Source organism: Salmo trutta, chromosome 10 (assembly GCF_901001165.1).
Source record: "Salmo trutta chromosome 10, fSalTru1.1, whole genome shotgun sequence".
NCBI lineage: Eukaryota > Metazoa > Chordata > Actinopteri > Salmoniformes > Salmonidae > Salmo > Salmo trutta.
Window position 1 is genome coordinate 20,419,672 of NC_042966.1, and position 22,126 is coordinate 20,441,797.

General features: G+C 41.6%; 2 protein-coding genes across 3 annotated transcripts; one reads left to right on the plus strand and one right to left on the minus strand.

Moving 5' to 3' along the window:
• Positions 1-816: 816 nt before the first annotated feature.
• LOC115201305 (zinc finger protein 420) lies at positions 817-14,420 on the plus strand. Of its 2 annotated transcripts, XM_029764821.1 has the most exons (7): positions 817-1,018; positions 8,226-8,428; positions 8,539-8,640; positions 9,181-9,276; positions 9,412-9,522; positions 11,227-11,350; positions 11,468-14,420. In XM_029764821.1, exons 1-7 carry the CDS (start codon positions 991-993, stop codon positions 14,200-14,202), a joined length of 3,399 nt encoding a protein of 1,132 aa, XP_029620681.1. In that variant the 5' UTR covers positions 817-990; the 3' UTR covers positions 14,203-14,420. The 2 variants fall into 2 exon arrangements, with proteins under 2 accessions (XP_029620681.1, XP_029620682.1); XM_029764822.1 differs by lacking the exons at positions 817-1,018; positions 8,226-8,428; positions 8,539-8,640 and having other exon boundaries at positions 9,189-9,280.
• A 561-nt stretch (positions 14,421-14,981) lies between these two features.
• On the minus strand, positions 14,982-21,249 carry LOC115201306 (ER lumen protein-retaining receptor 2). The gene is made up of 5 exons (XM_029764823.1): positions 20,914-21,249; positions 18,347-18,447; positions 17,816-17,974; positions 17,109-17,361; positions 14,982-15,777 (listed from the first exon to the last, which is right to left on the minus strand). The coding sequence occupies exons 1-5, from the start codon at positions 21,002-21,004 to the stop codon at positions 15,743-15,745; spliced, it is 639 nt and encodes a 212-aa protein (XP_029620683.1). The 5' UTR covers positions 21,005-21,249; the 3' UTR covers positions 14,982-15,742.
• Positions 21,250-22,126: the final 877 nt, after the last annotated feature.

A 22,126-nucleotide genomic window follows, 5' to 3' on the forward strand; every position in this document is an offset into this window, starting at 1 on the left:
ATGATCTCGTTGGCTGGCCCTCGCTTCATACTCGTCGCCAAACCCACTGGCTCCAGGTCATCTACAAGTCTCTGCTAGGTAAAGCCCCGCCTTATCTCAGCTCACTGGTCACCATAGCAGCACCCACCCGTAGCACACGCTCCAGCAAGTATATCTCACTGGTCACCCCCAAAGCCAATTCTTCCTTTGGCCGCCTCTCCTTCCAGTTCTCTGCTGCCAATGACTGGAACGAACTGCAAAAATCTCTGAAGCTGGAGACTCTTACCTCCCTCACTAGCTTTAGGCACCAGCTGTCAGAGCAGCTCACAGATCACTGCACCTGTTCATAGCTCATCTGTAAATAGCCCATCCAATCTACCTCATCCCCATACTGTATTTATTTATTTATCTTGCTCCTATGCACCCCAGTATCTCAACTTGCACATTCATCTTCTGCATATCCTACCATTCCAGTGTTTAATTGCTATATTGTAATTACTTTGCCACCATGGCCTATTTATTGCCTTACCTCTTTTATCCTACCTCCTTTGCACATGCTGTATATAGATTTTTCAACTGTATTATTGATTGTATGTCTGTTTATTCCATGTGTAACTCTGTGTTGTTGTATGTGTCGAACTGCTTTGCTTTATCTCGGCCAGGTCGCAGTTGCAAATGAGAACTTGTTCTCAACTAACCTACCTGGTTAAATAAAGGTGAAAAAAGAAGGGAAAAAAAGGGTAGGGACGTCCCAAGGATTCCGGGTAGCACTAACCGTATTATTAGAAATGAAAGCGCTGGTCGGCAGTCCTACTCTAAAATTATTCCGTATGGAATTGATTGCGCTGCTCAAATTTTCCGCTCCAGCGAACTTGTGTCGGAACTATTACACTGTCGAAATTGCTTCCACACGGATGTAAAAGCGAGACATTTCGTATTTTGCAAACTTGGATATTATTAACTCATTATCATACCAAACGTTTTCGGATGTAACTGCAAGGAACACTCAAGATGGAAAGACGCATCCGTGGGGCAAAAGGTAAAAACAATCTTATCTAAGGAAGGTATATAGCTATAGTTAATAGACCGCTGTAGTAACCAGCAACATGGCGAGCTAGCTCGCTAAGTGGCTAACTTCCTGAAACCGAATGTTGATGAACATGAACAAAAAATTCTTATAAACCAACTTTGTCACAAGGTAGGTTCTATTTCGAGGTAGATGTTGTAATAGACGATTCCCCCCCAGCGTGGCTTGAAAATATTGTTCAGATTGTTCAGGCAGTTGTCACAGACTTCAATAGGGTGGAAGAATGTTTTAGATTATTTTTACATTTGTAGCACACAATTTGTCCTTGCAAATTGTGAAGAAATTGGACATTATAGGCCATTTTAGACCTATACATGCCTCCTGTAAGATCCTATGATCCGTGAACAGTAGCTACATGATACAGACATTTTGGTATCATTATACTCACCCCATATTTGGGACCACACTATAATGAGTCTAGATTGTGAAATAATTGTTTACTAAGAACTTATTCAACATATTAATATATCTCAAAAGTACAGCATACTCATCAAATATGTCAAATTTCCAAAGTGTGCTATCTGGTACTTTTGAAAAGATTACCCATTTTATACTTAAAACTGTAACGAATCAGACCTCCTTAAGGATTGCACGTTCAGCAAATCACCAGCAGAGGGAGTTCCCTTTTGAATCCATTTTCCCCATTCACTGTGTTGGCGTTGCTCATATAATTGATTGATCATTACTTAAAACGTAGCAGTGAGCTCACTCTGGAAATGTTATCTACTTATAGAGTGTAGTGTTTTAAACAGTATGTCTAAAAATGAACCAAATCAAAAAGGTACTTTTGATATTTTGTATGTTTAACAAATTTTCACAAATATTTCAGAATGTAGACATACATATTTTAGAGCACACTATAAGGAGTATAATGACAGCAAGATGTCTGTATCATGTACGTTTAACAGATCGTAGGGTTTTACAGGTGGCATGTATAGGCAGAGGCTAATGTTCTCCGCCACTGCAACGGATTTCCATCATATGGATTCTAGAGAGGTCGTTTTTGTGATCCGTGTAGATCCGCAATAAAAATCTCCAGGGGCGCTGGTTTGGAGATGACATAGCCTAATACAGACAGAAGCATGTCTGTTCTACAAAATATATTCCCAAATAAATGTATTCTCCCCAAAAAATAGCTGCTCTGTGCACTGAACTGACATGCATGATTGTTGATGAAACTCTGATGTTAAAATGTAGGTTAAAATGTAGGGAAATAAATAGTCTATAATGCACTGCTCAACTGCTGGCAAAGTAATTCAAAGCCAATATACTTTCACTCAGGATGTAACTTTCCAGTGCTGCTATTTTTGCCATGTAATGTTGTTATTAAAACAAAATCGGACAACCCCATAGTGGAATAGTTTTACCTAGTTGGCTTGTTGTGTGTTCTATGAGAGATAAATATTCCTCTCGAGGCGCATTCTAGTTGCGATCCTAGTAAAAATGTCTTGTCTTAGGTCAGTTAGGATTACCACTTTATTTTAAGAATGTGAAATAATAGTAGAGAGAATTATTTATTTCAGCTTTTATTTCTTTCATCACATTCCTAGTGTGTCAGAAGTTTACATACTCAATTAATATTTGGTAGCATTGCCTTTAAATTGTTTAACTTGGGTCAAATGTTTTGGGTAGCCTTCCACAAGCTTCCCACAATAAGTTGGGTGAATTTTGGCCCATTCCTCCTGACAGAGCTGGTGTAACTGAGTCAGGTTTGTAGGCCTCCTTACTCGCACACGCTTTTTCAGTTCTGCCCACAAATTTTCTATAGGATTGAGGTCAAAGCTTTGTGATGGCCACTCCAATACCTTGACTTTGTTGTCCTTAAGCCATTTTGCCACAACTTTGGAAGTATGCTTGGGGTCATTGTCGATTTGGAAGACCCATTTACGACCAAGCTTTAACTTCCTGACTGATGTTGCTTCAATATATCCACATAATTTTCCTTTTCATGATGCCATCTATTTTGTGAAGTGCACCAGTCCCTCCTGCAGCAAAGCACCCCCACAACATGATGCTGCCACCCCCGTGCTTCACGGTTGGGATGGTGTTCTTTGGCTTGCAGGCCTCCCCCTTTCTCCTCTGAACATAACGATGGTCATTATGGCCAAACAGTTCTATTTTTGTTTCATCAGACCAGAGGACATCCCTCCAAAAAGTACGATCTTTGTCCCCATGTGCAGTTGCAAACTGTAGTCTTTTTTATGGCAGTTTTGGAGCAGTGGCTTCTTCCTTGCTGAGCGGCCTTTCAGGTTATGTCAATATAGGATTCGATTTACTGTGGATATAGATACGTTTTCTCCAGCATCTTCACAAGGTCCTTTGCTGTTGTTCTGGGATTGATTTGCACTTTTCGCACCAAAGTACGTTCATCTCTAGGAGACAGAACACATCTCCTTCCTGAGCGGTATGACAGCTGCGTGGTCCCATGGTGTTTATACTTGTGTACTATTATTTGTACAGATGAATGTGGTACCTTCAGGTGTTTGGAAATTGCTTCCAAGGATGGACCAGACTTGTGGAGGTCTATAATTTTGTTTCTGAGGTCTTGGCTGATTTCTTTTGATTTTCCGATGTCAAGCAAAGCGGCACTGAGTTTGAAGGTAGGCCTTGAAACACAACCACAGGTACACCTCCAATTGACTCAAATGATGCCAATTAGCTTATCAGAAGCTTCTAAAGCCATGACATCAATTTCTGGAATTTTCCAAGCTGTTTAAAGGCACAGTCAACTTAATGTATGTAAACCTCTGACCCACTGGAATTGTGATACAGTGAATTATAAGTGAAATGATCTGTCTGTAAACAACTGTTGGAAACATTACTTGTGTCATTCAGAAAGTAGTTGTCCTAATCGACTTGCCAAAACTATAGTTTGTTAACAAGAAATTTGTGGAGTGGTTGAAAAACGAGTTTTAATGACTCCAACCTAAGTGTATGTAAACGTCCGACTTCAACTGTATGTAGTGGTGTAATAATGTTACATTATGTACTGTTTTATCTTTTGTTTTATGTGTGATGTAAATGCCTTAATGTGTTTGGACCCCAGGAAGAGTAGCAGCTGCCTTGGCAGCAGCTAATGGGGATCCCTAATAAATACAAATCTCCATTTTATAGGCATTATGCTTCATCAGTTGGGCAACAGGTGATAAATAATGTTTATTGCACATCTTATCATATAGACCACGCATAGACTATATGCATCATCCAATATGTTAAAATACGTTGAACATTTTTACCAGTATGTTATTGGGCCCCTTTTAGAGGTGGAAATTCTATTTGAGATGGTGTCAGCATGTCCTTTTAAAAGTCACCAGAACTGAGCCTCTCACTCCAACATACAAATTCTATACAAATTCTCCCCGGATCCCCTCAGCAAGGGGACTGGAATTGGTCAAACTTTTTTACATGAAAGGGGAGGTTAACTTGGCCCCAGACTATCGATCTGAGATCGACGTAAGTTTGTCATTGGATTTTTTTTGTTGCTTTAACCCCAGTGTCGGGACTAAAAGGATTTTATGATTTAAAAAAATAAAAAAATGTTTGTGATACAAATGTAAAAAGCATATGAAACATTATTCTTCCCAATTAAGCTTCTATGTGAGAATTGTTTTGGCAATCGTAAGAGACCCAAAATATTTTCGTGCCACGCTGACGTGGAATCGCCCCTAATCGATGATAACCAAAAAAAAGTGACGTCTGATCGTGACCAATTCTGTAGCAATAAGGTAATTACTAAACAAAGATACTCAATGGCCTCTTTCTTTTTCCAGATAACGTTGTTAGACCTAGCTAGCTAGCAAGCTAATATCTCTTTATATAATTTTCACTAGCGTTTTTTAACCTATTTGATGATATCATTGCCCATATGATTACATGATTTTTAACTAATTGATGTATGGTCAAAAGTTTTAGAACACCTACTCATTCAATGGTTTTTCTTTATTTTTACTATTTTCTTCATTGTAGAATAATAGTGAAGACATCAAAACTTTGAAATAACACATAAGGAATCATGTAGTAACCAAAAAAGTGCTAAACAAATCAAAATAGATTATATTTGAGGTTCTTCAAATAGCCACTCTTTGCCATGATAGCCCTAACTCAGCCTGGAGGTGTGTTGGGTCATTGTCCTGTTGAAAAACAAATGATAGTCCTACTAAGCCTAAACCAGATGGGATGGCGTATTGCTGCAGAATGCTGTGGTAGCCATGCTGTATAAGTGTGCCTTGAATTCTAAATAAATCACAGTGTCACCAGCAAAGCACCCCCGCACCATAACACCTCCTCCTCCATGCTTTACAGTGGGAAATACACATGCGGAGATCATCTGTTCACCCACACAGCGTCTCCCAAAGACATGGCGGTTGGAACCAAAAATCTACAATTTGGACTCCAGACCAAGGGACAAATTTCCACCGGTCTAATGTCTTGTGTTTCTTGGCCCAAGCGAGCCTCTTCTTATTATTGGTGTCCTTTAGTAGTGGTTTCTTTGCAGCAATTCAACCATAAAGGCCTGATTCACACAGTGTCCTTTTAACAGTTGATGATGAGATTAGAGGTCGACCGATTAATCGGAATGGCCGATTTTAATTAGGGCCGATTTCAAGTTTTCATAACAATCTGAAATCGGTATTTTTGGACACCGATTATGGCAGATTTATGTTTTTTTTTTACACCTTTATTTAACTAGGCAAGTCAGTTAAGAACACATTCTTATTTTCAATGACTGCCTAGGAACGGTGGGTTAACGGCCTTGTTCAGGGGCAGAATGACAGATTTTTACTTTGTAAGCTCGAGGATTCATTTTTGCAACCATCCGGTTACTAGTCCAATGCTCTAGCCACCTGCCTTACATTGCACTCCACGAGGAGCCTGCATGGCAGGCTGACTACCTGTTACGCGAGGGCAGCAAGAAGCCAAGGTAAGTTGCTAGCCAGCGTTAAACTTATCATTATAAAAAACAATCAATCTTAACATAATCACTAGTTAACTACACATGGTTGATGATATTACTAGTTTATCTAGCGTGTCCTGCGTTGCATATAATCGATGCGGTGCCTGTTAATTTCTAATCGAATCACAGCCTACTTCGCCAAACGGGTGATGATTTAGCACTGTCGTTGCACCAATGTGTACCTAACCATAAACATCAATGCCTTTCTTTAAAATCAATACACAAGTATATATTTTTAAACCTGCATATTTAGTTAATATTGCCTGCTAACGTGAATTTCTTATAATTAGGGAAATTGTGTCACTTCTCTTGCGTTCTGTGCAAGCAGTCAGGGTATATGCAGCAGTTTGGGCCGCCTGGCTCAAATGCGTTTGATAATGTGTAAAGTCCATTTATTCGTAACAAATACCTTAATTAATTTGCCAGAATTGTACATAATTATGACAACATTGAAGGTTGTACAATGTAACAGCAATATTTAGACTTGCGGATGCCACCCGTTAGATAAAATACGGAACGGTTCCGTATTTCACTGAAAGAATAAACGTTTTGTTTTCGAAATTATCGTTTCCTGATTTGACCATATTAATGACCAAAGGCTCGTATTTCTGTGTGTTATTATTTTATAATGAAGTCTATGATTTGATATTTGATAGAGCAGTTTGGCTGAGCGATGGTAGGCAGCAGCAGGCTCGTAAGCATTCATTCAAACAGCACCTTCGTGCGTTTGCCAGCAGCTCTTCGCTGTACTTCAAGCATTGAGCTGTTTATGACTTCAAGCCTATCAACTCCCGAGATTAGGCTGGTGTAACCGAAGTGAAATGTCTAGCTAGTTAGCGGGTGCGCGCTAATAGCTTTTCAAACGTCACTCGCTCTGAGACTTGGAGTAGTTGTTCCCCTTGCTCTGCAAGGGCCGCGGCTTTTGTGGAGCGATGGGTAACGATGCTTCGAGGATGGCTGTTGTCGATGTGTTCCTGGTTCGAGCCAAGGTAGGGGCGAGGAGAGGGACGGAAGCTATACTGTTACACTGGTAATACTAAAGTGCCTATAAGAACATCCAATAGTCAAAGGTATATGAAATACAAATGGTATAGAGAGAAATAGACCTATAATTCCTATAATAACTACAACCTAAAACTTCTTACCTGGGAATATTGAAGACTCATTTTAAAAGGAACCACCAGCTTTCATATGTTCCCATGTTCTGAGCAAGGCACTTAAACGTTAGCTTTCTTACATGGCACACATTGCACTTTTACTTTCTTCTCCAACACTTTGTTTTTGCATTATTTAAACCAAATTGAACATGTTTCATTATTTATTTGAGGCTAAATAGATTTTATTGATGTATTATATTAAGTCAATTAAGTGTTCATTCAGTATTGTTGTAATTGTCATTATTACAAATTTAAAAAAATTAAACGGCCGATTAATCGGTATCGGCTTTTTTTGGGTCCTCCAATAATCGCTATCGGCGTTGACAAATCATAATCGGTCGACCTCTAGTTGAGATGTCTGTTACCTGAACTCTGAAACATTTATTTGGGCTGAAATTTCTGAGGCTGGTAACTCTCTAATAAACTTATCCTCTGCAGCAAAGGTAACTCTGGGTCTTCCATCCCTGTGGCGGTGCTCATGAGAGCCAGTTTCATCATAGAGCTTGATGGTTTTTACGACTTATTTGAGCTGTTCTTGCCATAATATGGACTTGGTCTTCTACCAAATAGGGCTATCTTCTATATACCCCCCTACCTTGTCACAACACAACTGATTGGCTCAAACGCATTAAGGTAAGAAATTCCACAAATTAACTTTTAAGAAGGCACACCTGTTAATTGAAATACATTCCAGGTGACTACCTCATGAAGTTGGTTGAGAAAATGCTAAGAGTGTGCAAAGCTGTCAAGGTAAAGGATGGCTATTTGAAGAATCTGAAATGTAAAATATATTTTGATTTGTTTGGTTACTACATGATTCCATATGTGTTATTTCATAGTTTTGATGTCTTCACTATTATTCTACAATGTAGAAAATAGTACAAATAAAGAAAAACCCTTGAATGAGTAGATGTTATAAAACTTTTGACTGGTAGTGTGTGTTTAACTCATCGCTCACTAGTCAGTACTCCATTAATTCACTACTTGTTGCTTATCATTCAAACTTCTTTATTACTGTTTTATCGTTTGGTAAATTTCTGTGTTTCAGGTCCCTCTCTTCCTCTCCCCTCTCTGCGGCTAATGATTCCACCACTGCGGCTGGTCTCAGCAGCCATCTGGCAAACAATCCAGCAGAGACACGTGATGGATTATGGGATGCTGGAGGAGTTTGTTACCATGGTCACAGATGTGGTTCCAGAGCTTCTGAATGACAGTCAGAGGGCCCAACTTATTCTGGGTCTTCGAGCACGGGTGAGAGAGAGGGGTGGAGCTAGTGCTCATTATGATGGGAAAGATGGGATATGATCATATTTAGTGTTTGTCTCACGTACATGTCCTGGACTGGTTTGCTCTGCTTTCAGCTGGTCCTGGAGTTGTGTCGCTCGAAGCCGATCACAGACCTCCAGACCATTCAGCCACACCTGGACAGGATACAGACCCTTACACCTCTCTGGGGGACACAGGTGAGCTCCTTAAGGCAGAGCCTCAGCTAATGTCTAAATCGGTCAGTGATAGACATTCATGTATTTCTGATATGATAATGATATATTATGGAAAAAACATATGCAGACTAAATGTAGTGCTGAGCGATTGCTGTTTTTATGTAGTTTGTTAGATTATTGCAAAATAATCACGGTTTTCAGTTTTGAGTATATATCTTTTTTACAATATGTGGGTTGAATGCTGTAACAACACCGAATAAAACAATGAATAAAAGTCCCATGATGGTAGTGACTTCCCATTAACGCTTATCACTTATTAACCATCATTTATTCACATTACTTTACTTCAATAAAATATCTCAGTTGTTGTGTATATTAGGCTACATTTGTTTTATTTGATGACTATTGTTTCATTCCAAGTCATTTCATCCCTATAGAGCTGCTGACTGATAAAATCACTATTTTTCGAAGTACACGAGAACAAAATTAATTCAAATAATTGAACCGAGGTTGGTCAATTAGTTGTTTAAAAACCAAAAATAATAATATTCTGTGTTTAAGGCGACTGATGCAGAGGTAGGATTATCTGAATCCAATTTCCCTAGGCTGGTTCAAACCCTTCTGAAAGACCCAGACGAGAGGGAACATTTCTTCCAGGTCAGTAAGTATTTGGCTATGGAAAAGTTGTGGGTCATTTCCATTATGTGTATTTCCACTGCTGTGTATTTCCAGAAATTCAATAATTCTCTTCTAAGATGTTTTCATAGCTTATTTTCCTTTACTCTGTTTTAGGATGTTTTTCCTGTAGAATTTGGTCCCAGTTATGACGTAGGTATACAGAAACTCATGTGGCAATTTCTTTCGAGACTGGAGAAGCTACTTCCTGTGTCAAACTTCCAACAGGTACTAGTGGAAATACAATTCAATACAGTACCTTCTGAAAGTATTCAGACCCCTTGACTTTTTCAATATTTTCCTTAGTAATCTACACACAATACCCCATAATGACAAAGCGAAAAACAGGTTTTTAGATTATTGTTTTGCAAATGTATTAAAAATAAAAAAAAACGATACCTTATTTACAAAGGTATTCAGACCCTTTTTGCTATGAGACTCAAATTGAGCTCAGGTGCATCCTGTTTCTATTGATCATCCTTGAGATGTTTCTACAACCTCTAACTAGGCAAGTCAGTTAAGAACAAATTCTTATTTACAATGACGGCCTACCCCGGCCAAACCCTCCCCTACCCTCGACGACGCTGGGCCAATTGTACGTCCTATGGGACTCCTGATCACGGCTGGTTAAGATTGAACCCTGGTCAGTAGTGACGCCTCTAGCACAGCTGCCCTACTTGGTCCCCCGCAACTTGATTGGAGTCCACCTGTGGTAAATTCAATTGATTGGACATGATTTGGAAAGGCACACACCTGTCTATATAAGGTCCCACAGTTGTCAGAGCAAAAACCAAGCCATGAGGTTGAAGGAATTGTCTGTAGAGCTCAGAGACAGGATTGTGTCAAGGCACAGATCTGGGGAAGGTTACCAAAACGATTCTGCAGCATTGAAGGTCCCCAAAAACACAGTAGCCTCCATCATTCTTAAATGGAAGAAGTTTGGAACCACCAAGACTCTTCCTAGAGTTGGCCACCAAGAACCCGATGGTCAGTCTGACAGAGCTCTAGAGTTTGTCTGTCGAGATGGGAGAACCTTCCAGAAGGACAACCATCTCTGCAGCACTCCACCAATCAGGCCTTTATGGTAGCGCGGCCAGACGGAAGCCACTCCTCAGTAAAAGGCACATGACAGCCCGCTTGGAGAATGCCAAAAGGCACCTAAAGACTCTGACCATGAGAAACAAGATTCTTTGGTCTGATGAAACCAAGATTGAACTCTGGCCTGAATGCCAAGTGTCACGTCTGGAAGAAACCTGGCACCATCCCTACGGTGAAGCATGGTGGTGGCAGCATCATGCTGTGGGGATGTTTTACAGCTGCAGGGACTGGGAGACAAGTCAGGATCGAGGGAAGGATGAACGGAGCAGAGTACAGCGATTGATGAAAACCTGCTCCAGAGCACTCAGGACCTCAGACTGGGGCGACGGTTCACCTTCCAACAGGACAACAACCCTAAGCACACATCAAAGACTATGCAGGAGTGGCTTCGGGACAAGTCTCAATGTCCTTGAGTGGCCCAGCCAGAGAGGATCTGGACTTCTGAATACCACCACTACCTTGTCACAACAGATTGGCTCAAATGCATTAAGAAGGAAAGAAATTCCACAAATTAACTTTTAAAAAGGCACAACAGTTAATTGAAATGGATTCCAGGTGACAACCTCATGAAGCTGGTTGAGAGAATGCCAAGAGTGTGCGAAGCTGTCAAGGCAAAGGGTGGCTACTTTGAATAATCTGAAATATAAAATATATTTAGATTTGTTTGGTTACTACATGATTCCATATGTTATTTCATAGTTTTGATGTCTTCACTATTGTTCTACAATGTAGAAAATAGTACAAATAAAGAGAAACCCTTGAATGAGTAGGTGTTACAAAACCTTTGACTGGTACTGTATATTCCTTCTAACTCTGTATTCCTTATTGTGTCAGGCTGCCTTGCTGCTCAGCGATGTCCCCTCTGTTCTGGAGGAATGTGTTGAGTCCATATCTCACCCTCAGCAGCTGAAAACCCTGCTTCAGTACCACAGAGATCTCTGCCAGCTGGACAACCATGGTAGGCATCTCCCACAGGACCCATCATTTTCATGCTATATCATGGATTTGTTTTGGGCACCCCATTGCAAATTTAAATCTGTGTGTTGTTTTGGTTCCCTTTTTCCTTCTTTTTCAGACCCTCCATCTTCCACCGATGGGGACTGCATTCGATCAGCTCTCTGTCTTCCTCCTGTGGAAAGGGTGGTAATTACAACAGAGGTGAAAAAAGAAGGAACACGTATGGATGTAAAAGAAAGAGAAGGGGTGGATAGCAGATCAGGGGAATGTGAGAAAAACAAAACATCCTCTGTTAGTGATGATGATGATGATGAGGAGGCAGAGGATGATGCAGAGTTTGCTGACCCAGGGACAGACAAGGTGGAACCAGAGTACGGAACAGTGATGGGTATAGGGGAAGATGGTACAGAGAAGCCTTTAAAACTAATCAAAAAGCAAGAAGAAACCCATTATGAAAAATTCAGAAAAAAGTCCAAACCTGGACAAAAGAGAAGCATAGGCATGTCTAAAGAAATCAGATCCCCCATGATACAAAAGCCCTCGGTGGACCTACAAGGGATTGTCATCGCTAACATGACACAGACCCCCAAATCAAATCAACAGGTCTCAAGAGCCAAAAGGTCCTTGGAGCGTAGAACATGCAAGTTGTGCGGTAAGGTCGTACAGCGTCCTGCAGTCTTGAGGAAACACATGTTGACTCACACTGGTGACTGGTCCTATCAATGTCCCACCTGTAAGAAGATTTACAAGGCCTTGGGAAGCTTCCAGGAACATACTGAAAGATGTGTCTTTCCTATTGAGGAAACACCTGAGGACAGTGAGTCATCCATATCAGTGATGCAATACAAGGGTCTGATGTTGAAGAAAATTTTACCACGTCCGCCAGGACAAAAAGCAGGCCCAAATGAAAAAGAACTAAAACGCATTGTCTGCAAGACATGTCCTGTTTGTGGGAAGACTTTTGCCACAGGTTCGAGCATGAAGCGGCATCAGGTTATCCACACTGAGCCCAAAAAGTGCAGAGTGTGCGAACACATCTTCCCTAACTCTTCCGAGCTGAAGATCCACATGGAGTCCCATCCGAAGAAAGGAATCCAATGTAGTAACTGTGAGAGGACCTTCAAGCACGATTACAGTGTGAAGGCTCATGAAGAGGCTTGTCTTTTTCTGAGTCGTCAACAAGGGGAGCTTGGAGAGAGCTGTGGTCCTCCAGCTATGGGGCAGACAGACCCAGGGCCATCAGGCAGTACACACCAGCAGAGCATGACATGTGAAGCAGGAATCATACAACTCTCTGCAACACTGAGCAAACAGAATTCTGCCTTCACCTACATGCATTCTGTGGAGGGGTCATCAGCGAGAGCAAAAAGGTCCCTGGAGCGTAGGACATGCAAGGTGTGCGGTAAGGTTGTACAGCGTCCTGCAGTTCTGAGGAAACACATGGTGACCCACACTGGTGACTGGCCCTATCGATGTCCCACCTGTAAGAAGATTTACAAGACCTTGAGAAGCTTCCAGGAACATATTGAAAGATGTGTCTTTCCTATTGAGGAAACACCTGAGGACAGTGAGTCATCGTCCTCCACCAATGCAACCAAACACCCATCTTCCACCCCGGAACCAAACGCACCTATAGGATCATCCAAACGCTGTGCAAGGTGTCCTATTTGCCATAAGTTTATATCGGGATACCTGAGATATCACATTCTCTCTCACTCAGATGAGCACCCACACGCTTGCCCTCGTTGTGGGTCGAAATACAAGTTCGACTTTGTATTGAGGAGGCACATGAGACTGTTCTGCAAGGTGAGGAAGGGGGAACCTGTTGAATTAGGGGAAAAGAAAATCCACAAGTGTAATGAATGTGGGAAGGAATTCGGGCTAAAATCCACACTGACGGCACACAAAAGCATCCACAACCCGCTCCGCTGCGCCTATTGCCGAAGGATGTTCCCAGACCAAGAAACGCTTGCAATACACAAGGTAGAGCACAAACCGGTTCAATGCACCATGTGTGAGAAGAGCTTCAATGTGATAAGATACCTCTCCAGACACTACGTGGACGACCATCAGTTCAGCGGGCCGTTCCGCTGCACCTACTGCGAGAGAAGCTATGCCGAGTTATCTGTCTTCATCCGACACGAGAGGACACACACCGGGGATCTTCCATATAAGTGCTCCCACTGTCCCAAGAAGTTCCATTTTGAAACTGCTCTTGTAACACACCAGAGAAAGCACACAGGAGAGAAACCGTGCCTTTGCTGGGAGTGTGGAAAGAGCTTCCAATCCAAGGGGATTCTGAAAACACACATGAATCGTGTTCACACTCCTCAGGTGAAACGTTTCTCTTGTTCCCAGTGTAACAAAGCTTTCAGGGACAAAGGTCAAATGAAGATGCATGAGAATGTATATCACAAAGGGGTGCGTTACCCGTGCTCCTACTGTGGTAAGGGGTTCTACAGCCCTGCCCCATTGGTGAGACACGTATTGATTCACACAGGGGAGAATCCTTATTCCTGCACATATAAGGAATGTACCAGAGTTTTCAAATCTGCATCTGAACTGAGGATACACATGAGATACCATACTGGAGACCGGCCATTCAAGTGCAAGGACTGTGGGAAGGGTTTTGTTCAAGCCCATTATCTCACCATACACCGGCGAAGTCATACTGGGGAGAAACCGTATTCGTGTCTCACCTGCAACAAGTCCTTCAGCACCTCCCATCAGTTGAGCAGACACATGAAAACTCACACAGGGGAGAAGCCTTACCAATGTGCAGATTGCGGGAAAGCTTTCAATCGTAGAGACCGTTTGCGGACTCATCAAGATAAATGCCATCCAGCTTTTTAGTTGAAGTTAAGATCCTTTTGTTCTCAATGTTCTATAAATGCTGATTGTGTTTTGCAATTGTTGTAAATTAACTGCTTATGTAGCCAGTAACAAATGACAGCCTAAACTCACCCTGCCCTAGCAACCTTACCATGCATGTTTTGCATATTTTTTATTTATTTTTTTGCTATGGCTGTAATGGCTTTCTCCTTCTGGGATTAAAGTACCTTCAACACCCACCTCTTACTTCTCATTCAGTCAAGTCAGAGTCAAGTGTTTTCCGTAAAATCTTTATTTGTGGTGGCAACAGCATGCAAAAGAACTCAGTAAAAAAAAAAAAAAAAATGGAATGATCTGCATGTGAGGCCAAATAAGTGAAGGCAGATGTCTGAAAACAATATCTGGTTCCAATTCAACAATGCCCATAGAATCATGTGTCACAAAGATCAACAGATCTCTTCTAAAGTGAGCTCAACAATATGCACATCATGTAGACTAATCTATGGACATTAAGAAACACTACATATGAATCTGCATAAAACATGACTGGTTTCAGGAGCTGATGTCTGCGTTGGTAGCCTACAGTATATTGCCATTGAATGGACTCATTTTGAAATGACACTCGGGTAGTAAAATATAGATACAGGTGATACTCATTTGATGGTGTAAATTTATATGAAGAAAGCCATTTACAGCAATGAAGATAAGGCAGTTTATCAATATTGTATTTCAGTGAAACTCTTTGGGGGTGTAAGTGATAGATTTCAAATAGCTGGTGACAGTTACAGGTCAATTCAAACTTTAAATTGATTAGATTTGTTTAATCTTTTTGGAGGATATTAAATATTGACCAGGGCATGAATGAACAGTAACTGGCTGTCTTTATACAGGAATGTACACTGGGCCAGAAAGCGAAACAAAAACAAAAAGGTTTGCCAGCCAAAGCCAAGGGGATAACACTCCATTACACTTCCCCTCTTTCTGGATTCAGGAAGGGAAAAAAAGTACATTTGAGATTGCAAATACTTTTAAACGGTTTTAGTCAATACTATCCCACCACAAGAAGTCCGCTCCAATATTTTACAGTGCCAAATCCCAGGCAATTTATCTTTTCAGCTCATTCACTAATGTGTCAAATCATCATACAGAGTACACATTTTTATTTAGAAAACTGTTTTCTTCCTTTATACAGAGTAATAAAAAAAGGTCAGGCAAGATGCATCAAACAGAAGTCCGAAGGCTTCAGGATGGCCTTTTCGGGTTTGTTCTGGGTTGCATTCAGCAAGGTGGAGTTAAAAGCATTGCAGATAGAAATATAATTAATAGAGCTGACAATTCCCTAGCTCTATACAATAAATGTCTATCTGAGCACTCTGACATTTGCTCCCTCCTAAACAGGTGTTGCTGATAGTGGTCAAAAAACAGGACAAACTAAGCGGCTCGCTCTCTGTCTCAGGCATCTTACACTGGCGGGGGGAGTAGAGGGGGGGAGTAGAGGGGGGGGCAACTGTGTCATGTGCCACCCCCCCAGCGAGTCTGCCAAATCGGTGATCTTTGGCACTTAGGCTGGCAGACTCAGCTTCTTTCCTTTCAGTACTGAAACAGAGGAGAGATTTTTAGGTTCACCGCACCTGTTAACAGATGACCTTAGCACATTTTGTGACAAATACCAGAGGTTCCTGGTGAGTGTTTACAGTGAAGATGAGGGCAGGTAATTCAAGAATGAACTTAAGACGAGTAGGCGGCCAGTACGTTGCAATAAACTTTAGTGAACTATTAACAGAATACTGACATAAGAATACATATGAGCATCGTGCGCAAGAATTCGAAATGCGTTGCAGTTGTGCATCATGTACAATGATGATCTGCTCCTATATGTAGCCATTTTGTAAATATTTTCTGTTAAAAAGAGTTCACTAAAAGTTTATTGCAACATACAACACCTTCGTCTTTTTTCTTGAGTGTTTACAGTAACAAGGAAACTGTATATACTGGAGTTTAAAGGTCCAATGCAGCCATTTTTATCTCAATATTAAACAATTTTGGGATAACAAGTACCTTACTGGGATTGTTTTCAATTAAAATGGTAAAAAAATAAAAATATCTTCACGAAGGGCAATTTCTCAAGCAGGAATTTTGCTAGGACTGTCTGGGAATGGTCAGTGGGGAGGGGAAAACTGAAAATGTGCCGTTATTGGCAGAGGGGTAACCTGCCACCCAACTTAACATGACCATGCCCGTACCTCCCACAGAAACCACTTCATGTCACTATTCCCCCAACACTTTCCCTGGTGGCCACTTCTTGCGCAACTTATTTTAAGTCACTCAAAAAAAATGGTGTAGGGTGACATTTTACCCCTAGTTACCCTACAATTGACCAGTGTTAGATTTAGCCCCACTATCAGTGAATTGCAGAGCATGCTTAACCATGACCCTGCTAAAAACTCGGTTTAAAAATGGTGAAGTTCACACATTTGTGAGTTGAGAAACAAATAAAGTAGGAATGGAAAGCTGGGATCGCCCTCTTAACAAAGGCCATTAAAGCTGCTGTTTTCCTTGCGATTGCAAGAATTGTTGTGCATTGACTGCTTGTCAGAATACATGTTTCCTTCCTATGGCTCTCGTAACTTGAATGCGCCTCGAGAGGAATATTTATCTTGCATAGAACACACAAGCCAACTAGGTAGAAAGATAAAATATTCTACTACGAGGTTGTCTGATTTTTCTATTCATTACTTGTTTTGTTTGCAGAGGAAAAGTAAATGGAGACCGTTCTAACATCTTCAAAATGTGCCTCGACCAAAATATGTTTTCTTTGGAGTGGTGGCAATTTTGCCGTGGCGCAGTGCAACAGTTAAATGACTGCTGCGGAAACGCTGCACCAAACTTACTTAGTAAATAAGTCAGAAGACTGCAGCTCGACTCACCTTTTGTCACATACAGATAGAAGAAGTCGCAATAGAGGATTGTCTGAACAACACCGGCCACGATGGCGATCATGTCGAAGAATCCCTCGAAGTAGAAGCGCCAGATCCAGTTGATGAGGTAGAGCGCCCGGTACAGGCCCAGGAAGAACAGGTAGTGGGTGGTGATGGTCTCCGCCTCGCCCGTCTTACTGATCATGAAGAGCTGGGGCAAGATGGCCACCGACTCCAGGTAGATTGAGAACGTCCACAGGATCTAGAGGGAGGGGAGATAGTGAGAGGTGGAGTCTGTGGCTGTGTCGTGCGCAGTTCCGAATCCGAAAGCGGTTTGTTTAAATGAAAGTAAATACGATCACATCCGACTTATCGTCTTGACAACATCGCAAATGTCAGAGCATTGATTACCTAGCAAGCCAGCGAAGCAAGGTAAAATATCACAAATGGAGCTAGAAGAACAATTTACTTGTTGAGCATAGCTATAGTCATCAGTCCTGTGTGTTTTCATAGTCATCACTCACTGCTAAGTTCGAAGGTCCCGACATCAGTGTATGCCATCTGCTACAGGGCGTTTTGTTGCGAGAATGCGCACGCATCACTCGAATGTGACATTTGCTTTTAAACCAAAAAATGGCTCTATATCGGTTGCTGTGTAATACGCTGATGCAGTATGCATTCATCTTAATGAGAGACAAGTAGGTGTGTGTCCTTACCTCGAGGGGAGAGAAGTCGTGGTTGACGAGGAACGCCAGCCCTCCTACGGGGACGACCAGGAACTCCACTCTGAAGGTGTCATGGTTACCGTCATAGGTGGCCTTGAACTTAGCGTAGATCAGGTACACGGTGGCGTACGCACAGCCAATGTAGATTACCTGAAACATAATAAAATACACCAATCACTAACTTGATCCCTTCACTGTAACTTGGAAGATGTGTGTATACATCCAATTAGGTTAAGCACACGGCAACCTCAGAAACCGATGAGAAAAGTGAGCAAATTAGCTGCTTGTGTTTTCAACGTACTGGCGGTTTCCATAATTAGAGGTACACACTCTTGATGCACCCACTCATACACCAATGAACCTTGGGTATACAAGGGTGTGTCAACTTAACAGTACTTCAATATTGACTCGTGAGTAGATCTCTCTACTATAGAGAATGGGCAGGGTGTGTTGCTTGAACAAAGATCTCTCAGAGGATTAGCCGGTCACCCTCACGAGATCCATCGTTTGTGTGTCTCTCACCTTCATGGTGGTGTTGTAGAGGGAGATGAAGGAGGTGAGCAGGTCCAGGTAGCGACTGGTGAACACCAAGGCGAACAGGATCTGACTCTTCCCAGAGATACCTGTCAGAGATACAAAAAAAACAACAGGTGTATGAGACGTGAGATGTCGCCCTTCTCTTCCAAACTCACAACAGCCCACCATGAGTACATCTCAAAAGCCCTAAGTGGCTTCTCCTTCGGTCTCATTTCCTTCATCTGAAATGTGAAAGAATTGAGATGTTAGCCTTGCATCCTTCCTTAGTGTAGCCACTGATCTGACTGGACAGGGTTGGTGTGAGGCTATGAAGTTGAATCCTTGCCTTCACCTATCCAGTCAGGTCAGATCAGTGTTACTTCTCAGGGAGGCAGAAAGGAAAGTAGTGTTTTTGAACAGGGACTTTGGTGGCCCCTTGGTAGAAATCTAAACCTGGAAAGCTAATTTTGTCCCATTTCACTGGCTAACCCAGTTATGAGTCTGCAGGTCCTAACTACACAATGTTTTGTGTTCCATCTTACACTTGTCAATGTCATCAACTTCAAGGTACTGCTATGGCAATTCCTGACATTACAGGCATTATGGCTGTGACTTTTTTCACAAGCAGCAACATCAAATTAATACAAGGTGACCTTTGTTTGTGATGCTTGCGTACATTCATTTCTGATTCTAACTGCAGGAATGAAAACATGACAGATCAAATCCACTTAGCATCTGTGATGAGGTAAAAGCTAGTCGGACTCCATACAGGAGAATTGCAAACACACAACCAACTGAGTGTCTGATAAGAAGTAGGCTTAGTACAGCATTATCACATACAAATGCTTAGACCACCTGATGTACAATCCTGGGCTTGCCATGGCAAAAACCTACTCTTTCAGACTGTGCTGAAAGAAGATCCATCCCTCAACCTTCCTATGCCTGAACAATACACAAAGATATTGTATGGCTACGGTCAGTGGCTACAATCTCAGTTATGTTTTGAGAGCTTCTTTCCTTTCTAGCATGGCCAGGTAGTGACAACTGTGATAAAAATCCAAAGGTTTTTATTACAGGTGATCTAAACACAGGCATAGATAGACTTACAGCTGCTCCGCCTCAGAAGGCCAACCTGCAAACACTGGCAAGTGGTAGCACCCACTTGTAGTCAAGAAGCTCACAATACATTAATAACATTGCTAGACTAGAGTATATTAAAGACTGAATTCAACTTCAGTGCTTGCAGTGATGTGATTATGTTTCTAATGACAGGCCCAGTACCTGAGCACAAACTGATTTTTGCCTGACTGGAATGTGTCACAAATCCAATCTCTTGTGTGAGAAGCTACCTGCCTACTGACGTTGTTGATCGTGACAGGTATCAGTGCCTCCTTTGACAACTCAGATAATCTTAAACCTAACCTTCAACCCAAACCAGTTTCAAATCAAATTTTATTTTTCACATGGTTCGTAGGCAACAGGTGTAGACTAACAATGAAATGCTAACTTACAGGTCTATTTCCAACAATGCAGAGTTAAAGATTTGATACATTTAAGTAATGACACAAGGAATAAATACAAAGTGAATAACAAATAAAAATAACATGGCTATATACTGGGAGTACCAGTACCGAGTTCATGTGCAGGGAGGGGTACGAGTTAATTGAGGTACCTATGTACTATACATATATGTAGGGTTAAAGTGACTAGGCAACAGGATAGATAAGACAGTAGCAGCAGCATATGTGGTGAGTGTGAAAGTGTGTTTGTACGGATGCGTGTTGGGGTGTCAGTGTAAGTATGTCAGTGTGTGGGTAGAGCCAGTGCAAAAAAAGGTCAATGCAGGTAGTCATTTGATTAGCTTGTTAGCAGTCTTGTTTAGAAGTCTTATGGCCTTACACAACAGACTGCAACAAGCCTTGTATTCCCAGGGGACATTGGAAATTGACTACTTTAATTCTGTATAAGTTAAAGTAACAAAGTCCTGTATCAGCTGTGCATTTGACAGCAATTTGATTTTTTTAACCATATTATCAGCGTTAAATGACAGCGCTTACCACGTCAAATGACAGACCTGGGTAGCGACGTCGGGGGGGGGGGGGGGGGTGGAATTAGCAGACTAAGCTCAAAGGTTTCTGTACTACAACAGGGATGATGAGGCATGACATACCACACACTGAAAAGCGTTTAGTGGGCCCTGTAAACTGACGTGCGCAGATGTTGACCTGATATCGCTAGCTAGCTAATAAATGAGTGGGGTACTCAACACAAGTCAACTAACGTTACTTAGCAACGGACATTGCATGCTTTTCGTTTGGGTGTATTTGATTTGCTGGACTTTGTCCTTTTCCAACATTGTCCTGTTTACTAGGCCGTGCTAGCATCAATGCTAACAATCTGATTTGATGAAGCCTCAAACTAACGTTAGTTGCCTAGTAGCAGTTAGCTTGTCAACAATAATCCACTGCAAGGAAAAGTTGCTAGTTTAATAGTTAGGTACATTGCACTGGAATTGAGATGGCAATCGGAGATGTATGCAGCTTGCAAATAGTCCAAATGGGAATCTTACTCACCGGCACAGGACCTGGTTTTCCATATTTTTAGCAGTAGGATGATGATGGCTGCTAAATGGGAGAGATCACCAGTGAGTCTGAAAATGTTCATGATTCTGCTGGGTGCTGCAGGCGGCTGTGCCTTCGCTAGAACGAACCTATGCGGGTCAAATCAAATACGACCTTCAAGCCTCCGTTCCTTGCAGGTTTAAAACCTTACAAGAGGGTCTGTCAGGCACCTAAATCGACGTTTTCCTCGGTCTGGATGGGAAAATGGCGAGTAATGCGCGACGTGGACCGGAGACGTGGCCAAGGATAGTCGCGCCCAATGCAAGCTGGGAAAAAATTGACGTTCGCCTAATGAGAGGTTGGACACGCCCGTGAGATCACGGAAATGTATTTTATATTTTCAACTACTATATTTATAAAAACTAACCCAGACTCATTTGAGAATTTGACAGTGGAATATGCAACAACTTTGCAGAAGATATTCATATGAAAGTGAAATAATCACCAGTCAGTCAAATGCACATAATACATGACACACATGTAATATTCATGTATTAACATACTGAATTATAATTGGATGCATTTTACCGCCGTGCTATGATTGGTTAAGACCACCCAGATGGTTAGGTCAGGTCAGTTGATCATGGTTGGAGATACGTGAACATGCAAGTTGTAGCTAGCTAATAAAGAGCTACGTTAAGAAATATCCTGTAGTACTGCATTTTATTATATGTTGATTCCGTTGGTGTAGTATGCAATATAAATGGCTACTTACCTTGAGTTCAAACTACAGAGCATGTATTCAAAAGAAACGCTTAGAATATGTAAAACATTGATATTGCATACTACACCAACTGAATCAACATAGACTCTGAAACAATGATCAACAAAACTTACCCGAAGCATGGCGTAAGTACAAACAGCATGTGGAGCTAATGTTCACGGGTCCTCTGAAGGACAGAGAAGAGGAAAAGTGCAGCTACCTGCTCCTCTGGATCGGTGAAAAAGGGAGAGATATTTACAACACATGGACACTTACCGAGGCTGAATCAAAGGTACTGAAAACATACTACGATCGTTTTGAAGCATATGTTGTGCCGAAGACCAATACGATTTTCGCTATGTACAAATTCCATGAGAAAGTACAGGGAGCTAGCGAGTCTTTTGAACCGTTTGTGACTGAGCTGCGTCTGCTTGTGAAAGACTGTGATTATGCAAACAAGGA